The sequence below is a fragment of the Photinus pyralis genome, unplaced genomic scaffold (genome assembly GCF_008802855.1).
Source record: "Photinus pyralis isolate 1611_PpyrPB1 unplaced genomic scaffold, Ppyr1.3 Ppyr1.4_LG6, whole genome shotgun sequence".
NCBI lineage: Eukaryota > Metazoa > Arthropoda > Insecta > Coleoptera > Lampyridae > Photinus > Photinus pyralis.
Genome location: NW_022170663.1, coordinates 12,221,415 through 12,231,552, shown reverse-complemented (window position 1 = coordinate 12,231,552; position 10,138 = coordinate 12,221,415). Strand labels below are relative to the sequence as shown.

General features: G+C 38.7%; 1 protein-coding gene across 1 annotated transcript in view; it reads right to left on the bottom strand.

The window, feature by feature from the left end:
* Positions 1 to 332: 332 nt before the first annotated feature.
* Positions 333 to 10,138, bottom strand: part of LOC116173969 (roundabout homolog 2-like) — a 71,052-nt gene continuing 61,246 nt past the window's right edge. Inside the window, exons 3-7 of the mRNA XM_031491712.1 lie at positions 3,589 to 3,870; positions 3,275 to 3,541; positions 2,953 to 3,230; positions 2,691 to 2,907; positions 333 to 2,644 (exon numbers count right to left, since the gene is read on the bottom strand). Of these exons, the coding sequence (XP_031347572.1) occupies positions 717 to 2,644; positions 2,691 to 2,907; positions 2,953 to 3,230; positions 3,275 to 3,541; positions 3,589 to 3,870 (2,972 nt within the window). The 3' untranslated portion in view covers positions 333 to 716. The remainder of the gene's footprint in view (positions 2,645 to 2,690; positions 2,908 to 2,952; positions 3,231 to 3,274; positions 3,542 to 3,588; positions 3,871 to 10,138) is intronic.

Below are 10,138 nucleotides of genomic sequence, written 5' to 3'. Positions count from 1 at the left end.
ATTGATTTAGTTTAGAAACTTTGTGATAAGACATATACAAGCTGACACCCTCAATTAAAAATTATGTTAGTTATTGATATGAAAAAAGACACTTACCTTTAGCTTCTCTCCATCCACGCCACCTCAAGGAACCTCAAAGACAAACTGCCGTAATCAAACCTGATACCAGACCACGCTAATACTGGTCCAGAAATTTGAAGGAAACTTAATACTTACCTACTTATCATACTTACTATCGCAAAACGAGCGTTTGTACAGGTTCAATAGATTAATCAGTATTTTAATTTTATTATAAATAACAAAACAAAAATGATATTTACATTTTCAGTGGCTTGCTACAAATGTTACAAATATGAATTAGTTTATAACAATATTATTTACACGCGCCACACGATAATATAACCTAGATCACAATAGTTTAACAATTACTTAGGATTTTCTCTAATCGACATATTGCTAAAGAATAATAGGAATTCAGTCAAGATTGTATCAAGTTTTAGAAAATATCTACACGTGTATAAAAAAAGATCAGTCGTCACAGCTTTCTATGATATATTATATAAAACCCTTTTTCGGCAAATTTTTGAAACTATGGACGGGTGATTCGTTTCTGAGAGGAGATGATTGCGAGAGGGGAAGACCAAAGAGTTAAAGGGTAACTAAACATCTAACGACTAGTCAACAAATGGAGGAGGCAATTTGTTTAAGTTTGTGTTTCACTTGACGCATCGCTTCATTTGGCACTGCGATGGTGGTGGTTTTATGGCCGGGGTTGAAGGGCCCGCTTCGGCGTATAAACACGAAGATTCGCTACACGAGCATGTGGTGTCGTGGCTGCTCGAACAAGAGTGTTTATCAGTCTCGACGTCGGCGTCCCCGTCGTCCCAATTAAAGTGATTTCCCCACACTTTATTATCACAGTTGTGCGAGTGATGGTAGTGTCCTCTGGGGGTGGACCTGCGACCGGAACTACCACTGGCAAGGGAACAATGTGCGTCGCAGTTGGTACACGGGTTGTTTCCTCTAGGGTACTGTGGAAGTCTATTGTTGCACAGACTGGGTTGATTAGGAACATGAACGGCGTAGCAGGCGTAACCACCGCTTCCACAGCTGCTGCCGCCGCGTGGTGGCGGTATTGGTGGGTTTTCGCGGGGACATTCGGGTGGAGGGTGGTCGGGAGGCGGTGGTATTAATTCCGACCATGTCGGTGGTGGTAAAAGCATCGTGGTCGCGTACGGGGTCGGATTTTCTGGTGATTTTCGACAGTTGTAGAATGTCGACATGCTTTTGGTATCTACCTCGGCATAGTCGGCGGGTTGTGGCGCTAAAGGAATCGAAGAATCCTTGTCACAGTCTGCTGGTCGCCACCCACGATCAATCCACAGGCTTTCTTTTGTGTTTAGCTGCGTTGCGTTGACAACTGGGACGTTGAGGTGTCCCAGTTGTTTACTCAGCGAATGCTTTCGTTTTAGGTATAAAAATCCACCGGTTCCGATCAACAATAACAAGGCCAATACTGCCAGCAGAACCACGAACCACGTTTGCCTCACTAGAGGTACAAACGGGCCCAGAGTCCTGGGACTCTGTGCTCTTGGCGAAATTAGCAAAGGGACGGCAGTAGAGAATGGGCCCATACCGATCTGCGTTAAAGCCGCTACTCTTGCATTATAAGAACCCCCACTAGTTAGGTTACTGACCAAAACTGATGTCGTAGTGGAGTTTAATGTTAAAGAACGAATTGCGCTGCCTTTAATTTGCAACTTATACCCCACAATTATCCCGTTGTGGTGTTGAGGTGGAGGCGGCGACCATCGGACCCATCCAGTCGTTTCATTAAACAAGCCAGCGGTAATACTATCAGGTGGTGCTGACGGTACATCTTCTAACGTTTGCGATATTTGCGAGTTTGAAGGTTGCCCTTCGACAGATTTATAAAACGGCGAAAGGAAAAATTCGTATTTGGTATACTTCTTTAAATTCGTCACCGCGTAACTACCACTTTGTACGTCTAGGACGGTAAGAATATTGTAATTGTGGGAACCGCCAGATAACTCGCGAAACCGAATGTAAATACCTTCAACGTAATCAGGCGCGGTAACCGATAACGTCCACAGCAATTTTACCGAGCTTGAAGATAACGGACGGGCATCTCGTAGCTCTACAATTTTAGTACTCAACATAGATCTCGCGGTGTCGAGCTCGGAACGTGGAACCGCTCTCGAATTGCTTAACGTTCGAGCAACTGACGATACCGTGCTGGCAGGAGACAGTCCGTGAGCGTTTTCCGCGCGCACTATAAACACATAGGAACTATCGGGTTTCAGTTCGCGCACTGACATATAAGGACTGGAGACGCGATGCGCCGCAACCACCCAGCCAGTTTGCAGATCGGGGCTCCAATATTCAACAGTGTAACCTACCAGATTTTCTTCATCGTCACTATCCCAAGACAACACAATGCTCGATTCCGTTACGTTCAAAATCCGCGGTTTGCTGGGAGCCTTCGGAAACGTCGACGGATCCGGACTTCGATGTAGCGGTGTAGCCGAGCCCTCGACGACGCTCAGAGATGCCGACCAAGAGCTCTCTCCACTTTCGGTAACCGCCGAGCAAGTATACAAGGCAGAATCGTCGAGGCGTAAATCTACAAGCCATCTTTGAAAAAAACGCAACAGGCAAGCAACACCTACCATCAATATCCAAAACGCCATTACTGCTAATTGTGTACCTATCTGGAAGACTAACGTGCTGCAAGATCTTCCCGTCTTTCAACCAACGTGTTTTGGGCTGTTCCCCTTCAGGACTGGATGCCTTACAATGCAGAGTCACCATGCTGTGCAACGGCAAGGTTTGATTGGCAGGACCTATCTGGATTATCGGAGGCGGGAAGTCCGCAACAGAAATGACCTAAACATCCCCACTGAATATTTCGCACTTAATTGACACACTCACCTGAAGAAATGCCCTCACGCTACTAGAACCCGCAACGCTCAACGCCGAGCAAACCAAAAACCCCGCGTCCTCCCTCTGGACTCCTTGAATTTTCAAGGTGCCCTGCGAATTGACATGCATATGCCCGTAAGACGTTTCCGGGAACATCAACAGTTGCGAACCTTCCTTACTCCAAAACACCGAAGGCGGCGGATTGCCAGAAGCCGCGCAGTTGAATTCGACAATACCATTAAGACTAACTTTTTGGTCCCTCGGTTTCTCAATGAATGTAGGAGGCGCTGAAATTTCACAATTAGCCTTTATCAATGGAGAAACTGCTTACAGTTGACAGTCAGTGAAGCTCGCGCAGTCACGCTTCCGACCAAATTTTCCGCGTCACAAATGTATAAACCTTCATCCGAAGTCTGGACGCTGTCGATCAAGAGCGACTTATCGTCCATGATTCGCGCCCTTCCAATGGGCATCTTACCGTCTTCTCTTCGCCAAAGCACATTGGGGACAGGTTCACCGTCGACCGCGCATTGAAAAACAACCCTCTGCCCCACCAACGTGATTACATCTTGAGGTTCTTTATTAAAAAAGGGTTTCACTGAAATTGGGAGTAGTGAAACACCTGAAAGGGAGCGATTGGCTTACCGTGGACGGTGAGCATGGCCGGCGGCGTCTCCTTAGAACCGACAAGGTTGTGGGCGACGCACTGGTAACGTCCCTCGTCGTGCTGCCTAACATCTGAGATCATCAAATTGCCACCGTCTACGATTCGTATTCTTCGAGTGTCGAGTTCGACTTCGCTACCGTCTTTTTTCCAAACGACGTTTGGCTCAGGGTGTCCTTTTGGGGGACCGCATTGCAGTAGAGCCGTTTCTCCAGCCGCCACTCTCGTATCCGTTGGAGCAACACGAAATTCGTCCCGTAAAACTGAAACAAAAAGAAACAAGTTAGCCGGAATGTACAAGAGGGTACAATTTCGTCTTAGTTGCTGGTACTTAATGTAAAAAATTACCCCAGTTTCCCAATTTCACTCAAGTATTTAATACATACGTAAATATTATAACCAAAATGCGGTAGTTTGCTGGCCCGTACGAAGAAAAACTATCGACAACAATCAAACTATTACCTAGATCTGTTACGTATTGACTAAAGCTAATAAGTCAATTCGTATTTATATAAAAGAAATTTAACGGAATTCAAGACGAATGTTAATGTGAAGTTAATTAGAATTTATAAAAATTTCGTAAGAATTGAATAGCACTACACAAAAATTAATAACAATTCCAGATAATTCTAATCAAAAGATGACGAATAAGAGCAATGTTGAAAGAAGTTTTCTGGAAAACTTAAGAAGGACGAATTGTGCAATTTAAAAGGGAATTTTACAAAATATTCAAGAATTCAAGGGAAGATATAATGTACTATTAGAGGACTGAAGAACACTAATAGCTTTTCCAGAAAGAATACAAATGGCCAAACAAATATAAGTAGGTACCTATGTAACTGTATTCTGTAATTTTTCTACCTAATCAAATGTAATCCAACAAACCATAAATGGGTGCCAAAAGTTGATTTGGAAATACCTTCCTATAAATTAAAATCATCTTAACAATTTGGTTCTGTTGATAAGATAGCAAATTAATTAAAAAGTCCTAGGGAGAGCGTTAAGACTTTTTGGTCGATTTTTGAAGCAAGTAAATTGTTTTTGAAGACTACATAGGAACCAGGGAAGGGTCAGGACAAGGTAAAAATTTGCTCGTGTACTTCAGCGCCGATCTTAACGTATCCAAGGATTATTAATTTTATTCGTGACTGTAGACTGTATACCTGATCGATCCCTTAAAACAGAATTCACTCGAAAATAATAAATAATAAAATTGTAAGATCCAATTCTTTTTCAAATTAAATCAGTTTCTGTACTGATAGATGATCTCGACGAGACAATGCCGATTCGTTCCAAAAACCCGTCTACTAGTTTTTTACGTCGAATGTATAAATAATTCCACCTCGTTGAACAAAAACTAGAACGCATCTTCTCCTTACAGCTCCAGCGCGAGAGATATACAGTTTCTAAATTTGTGTAAATTAAATTTATCCGTGCGTCGAATGCTGAACTACGCAATCAATTAAATTTCAAAAGGGGGGAAATGTATGTAAATGCAATATCTACATAAATGAAGCTTTTGCGGGATACGAAAGTCAATCGTCGGGGCACATAAAAGTTAATGTATAATATACCTAAAGTTATATAAACCCATTCACCTGCCAGACAATACTCACAACATTCCTTCCTAATGGCTCAATATAGATGTAATTTGACTCGCCCTACTGAATTCTTACTTGCTCGCGAATTGGCAATATTTAATGGGCCGTAGAGCTCGATTTTATTGTTCTTCTCTCCACACTGCAAAGCCATTACGCCCTTAACTTTATGTATACGTATTAAATTTATATTCGTCTGCGGTCTACACACACTCCACTCTTCAAAATTCGATAACACCGTAAAAGGCTTGCCTCGAATCAAGCAAAAAAACACACAGACCTACTCGTAATTTAACGAATTTTTGTACGCGCCGCAAAAAATATCCCTTTCGAAGTTTTAACAAAACGAGTGAAGTCAGAATTCGTCCATAACATAAACGAGATGACAGAAGGACTGGAATGTTGAAGTGAAGCTGGACACGGTCTGAATCTTAAAATGAGATTATATTTACTTTAGTAGCTGTTTTGTCGGAAATATATATATACTGCTGAATCCTAATTTGATCAATTATTTAACAAAATTAGGTTCCTTATCTACATTAAAATGGCGAAAAAGGATTATTCGCTTTGTTTAATGTGGGTGCAATTGAGACATCTTTCGCTTTGTGTAATTAAGAGGAGGTATAATTTAAGCATAATCGTTACAGTTTAGCTTTTAAGGCTCCCTCATGTTAATTGTCGCAGATGATTATTTATTTAAACCATGGTTAACCTTCAATCCGGATCATTATCCAAAATGGAGAAATGCTGTTTACGACCATAAAGTTCTAGACGGATTTTTGTAAAATTTCGTAAATTTACTTGAAATTTTTGTTCTTAGTTCCATATACCACTCACAGAAGTAGTTCGAAATTTAGGAATTAAAAAATGCGTAATTTCAATACATACAATTTCAAGAAAAAAAGGCACCTTCGTTTTTACCAAAAATCGACTGCACCCAAATTTCTCGGGAAAACACTTTTTCTTATTAATTTTGGTGCGTAGAATCCAAAACAATTCGTACTTTTTCGATCAGACTTCTCAATCAAAAGTTATAGACTAGAAACCAATTTCGAAAGAAAATTCAAAGGGCTGTAACTTTTGAACTAGTAGCCCAATCTTGGAACTGTTTGAAATTATGGATTCTACAGGCCACATTCTATAAGAAAATTTTTTTTCCGGGTCGATCTGAGACAATTTTTTTTCGGGGCTCAAAAAAAGGCAGTGTATAACCTTCCTTTTTTACCAAAAATCGACTGCACCAAAATTTCTCGGGAAAACACTTTTTCTTATTAATTTTGGTGCGTAGAATCCAAAACAATTCGTACTTTTTCGATCGAACTTCTCAATCAAAAGTTATGGACTAGAAACCAATTTCGAAAGAAAATTCAAAGGGCTGTAACTTCTGAACTAGTAGCACAAATCCTTGACTTGATTTGACAGTCAATACTTGACTTGATTTCAAGTCGAGTTCAAGTAGCTTGAAACGTCAAGTAGTGAATCCCTAGATTAGTACAACGAAGATTGAGTTTTCAAAAATCGTGACTCTGGACAGTGATTATTAATATTAAAATTCATATTGTAATGGATACAAATACATTAATTAAAAGATTCCCCATTTTTTTTAACTTTAACAGAATTCGTGCGGGTTTAGATATAAGTTATATAAATTGCCGAGCTATGTATCAAACATTTAAAGTTCACATTTGTATCATAAACAACTAGCGTGAGCTTTTACAATATTTTCTATCCATTTTATTCCAATTCGCTTCTCCTAATGGACACTAAGTATGGATAAACATCACCGATGCTCGATAAATCAGACTTGCTCTATTTCGGCCGCTACAAATAAAAAGTCTCTCTTGTTTCGATCCCTCCCGTAAATCACGAAGTGCTTAAATTTATTTCGTTTTTTTATCAAACCGAGCTTTAGTCGATTTTTCGTTTTCATGTAGATTGTATTTTAAGTCGTTGATGCTAATTTTTATAAATGAATCTTCTTCATGTCATCCGCCAACGTGTCGCTCTTTTGGAGCAATCTAAAGAAGAATATGATGATTTATGGTGTAGACTATGTAAATGATAAGCATAAAAGGTACTACATACGTGTGGGTATATGGGATTATGTCGGGGATCATTTTTCATGATTGTATATATGTAGTTAATGGATCGAAAGCCATTAAAATTTTCTTAAATTTTATAATGCGTTTATACGGCGACATCGGGCTGGGGGAACTGAAAACCATATGTGAAAGGCTCCCGAAAGGAAATTCAATATCTAACCAACTCTGTATTTTATCGTCTATATATCATTTCAATTGATTCTCGAGAATTTCCTCTGTATCTTTTAAATATTATATGCGAGTAGATGGGATATTTGACCTTTCTGAAATGGTAAGTCGATACGAGACCGTGTCGATAATTGTTTTCCGTATTGCATGTAGATTTGTCAAAATAGGATGTCGTGTTTGATGGTCGTTCTTTTGCTTGTATTATGCTCACCGCCATTATTTCTTTACTCGATTCTTCTGCGTGATTGCGAGGACCCTTTTCGTGATTCGTAGATCTGATATACTACTTTTACGGCCGTCTTCGACTACCTTGAGGTTTACCCTTTTCTGCAAATGCGGCGATTTCTGTTTATATTAGGTTGTCTGATTAGATTCGCTCGGTGTATAAAACGTCAACGTGTATAAATTCTGTTGCGAAAAGAGAGCCCTCTCGATTTTTGAAAGCGGTATCGTAAAATTTTATTCATCCAAAGAGGAAAAGTAAAAGTTTAAATTATTCCGCAATCTGTTACATTCTGCAGCGAAATCTGCAGCTTTCCCTCAACTGCCTGCCCGCCTGCATGCAACATCATCAACCCTAATTAGAGTAATGCAGAGTTCCTGAATCCCAGATTAGGGGCTCTTCACTCGCTGCAGTGAATTTCAACTGCATTCCCGCTTTCATTCGGGAAATTATAAAATAATTGTTCACGGCAGAATAAATTTCATAAGAAACTTATGACTTGAAAATGTGGTAACATCTGCACTTACCACGCTGTCTTCATTTTATAAAGTCTTTACGCCATCTTAATTTCATTTTAATAAAGACTTCAAAGCCGCGTGTTGCGCGCTTTCCTCCGAAATAATATCTCGGTGTTTTTAACATCAATTAATATTAATTTATAGATGCCATTAATCTAAATTAAATTTTGGGTTAAGTGGAGGTTTTAACCTTAAATCATTAAATTTTCAGTATAAATCAAGGAGTGGTATTCTTGTGCGGAATTTCGTTTAAAGGCTAATTACATGTATATCACCGTATAATATTAAAGGAATTAAAAGATCTTAAATTTTTCATTTTCATCCCTTAACAAAAAAAATGAATAATCCAAGGCAGAAATTTCATATTGCTGATGGTTCTTTCGAAATGGGAATTATTTATTATATAGAAAGTTCATTGTGATTATTATCAACTGCTAAAGGAAATGTGATACCCTTACATGGTACACCTATCAGCTCAAATGACCACATTTAAATTAGCATTTGATGATGTTAAATTGACAAGATCGAAGATATTTTTACTTTGTTATTTTTATATGCAAATAAATACCTGTTCTTTTGATTTCTATCTTATATAGTCGTGTCTTTTTAAGGTACTGCCACCTTATCCTAAGACAACACACACTAAAACACAAATTTGTAACACAGATTACTGCCCCATTGCACTAGTAATTGCCGTAAATTTTTGCGAGCAGAGACGATCACCAGTGTTTGCACAGAAGGTCATTGCAGATCCAAAAACGATGATAAACCGAATACAAGAGAAAATTACCAAATATTTACATCATGGGAGCGAGTTAATGAAAGTTCCATGAACGCGCAAATTGCAAGAAATTGATGCGAGTTTTGAGTAAACGTATCAAAAAATATTCGCACGAGCTAGTCTGCCAACAATTAGAGCAATTTTGTTATGAACGGGTATACATTTGTTGAAACCACGTCTGTTGAAAAAGTCAACGGAGAGGATTCTAAACAAATAAGGTAATGTGGAACACTACAGCCAAACTGCTCCAGGAAATGTATATCATTTTCACACCCTTTAGTATTATTAATTGCTCTTAGTGTTTGCTTTTCGGTTCGCCAGTGGTTTAAATAATTAAAACTAAAAAATAGAACCAAATTTGTATACGAGTTATTACCTATAATTTAAATTATGTAACTTATTATTAATATTTCCATGCTGTTAATTTAAGTTAAGTTGAAAATTTTTTGCGGACCTGTTTTAATGACTTATCAGAAACTTTAAAACCATTGTTGGTCTTTGCAGAAACCCATTATATTTTCAAAAGTGACTTAACTGTCGAAACCCTTTCTCCGATTTATCAAGAATTCTAGAACTTATAAGAAATGATCCAGAAGCTTTTTAATTGCAATTGCAAAACTTTATACATGAGGGACTATAACCTCACATGCGCAGAAAATACAGTCCATAATAATAAATTTTGGCAAGTTTCAGCTTGAAAACACAAATTCATCTAGAAATTTATTTGCAAAAGTTCACGTGCAACGTCCGGCTGTCGAATCAGAAAAGCGTAACGCCATCTCAATTTTCTTAAGCGTGTAATATGAACGATATCTGGTTCCTCCCCTTTCGAAAATGATTTAACTTTCCGTGCAAGTAGGAAGAGTTAACGAAAAGTTTCGAAAGTAGCAAAGTTTAAATTTAATTACATTCTGCTATAATAATTAACTTGAACAAAATTACTGAAACGTAAAAAGGACTGTAGGCTAAATGTGTCCTAAATCGTACCCTTATTAGAATTACGTTTGAGCTTTGGCAAACGAAAGGGGATTTTTTTGGTGGTAGAAGGAATGCTGTACATTTAAGATAAGACCACCAAGAAAATGTAAGAGTATTTCGAACCAAAAATAGAACCGCAATACTGTAATGGAACATCGTGAAT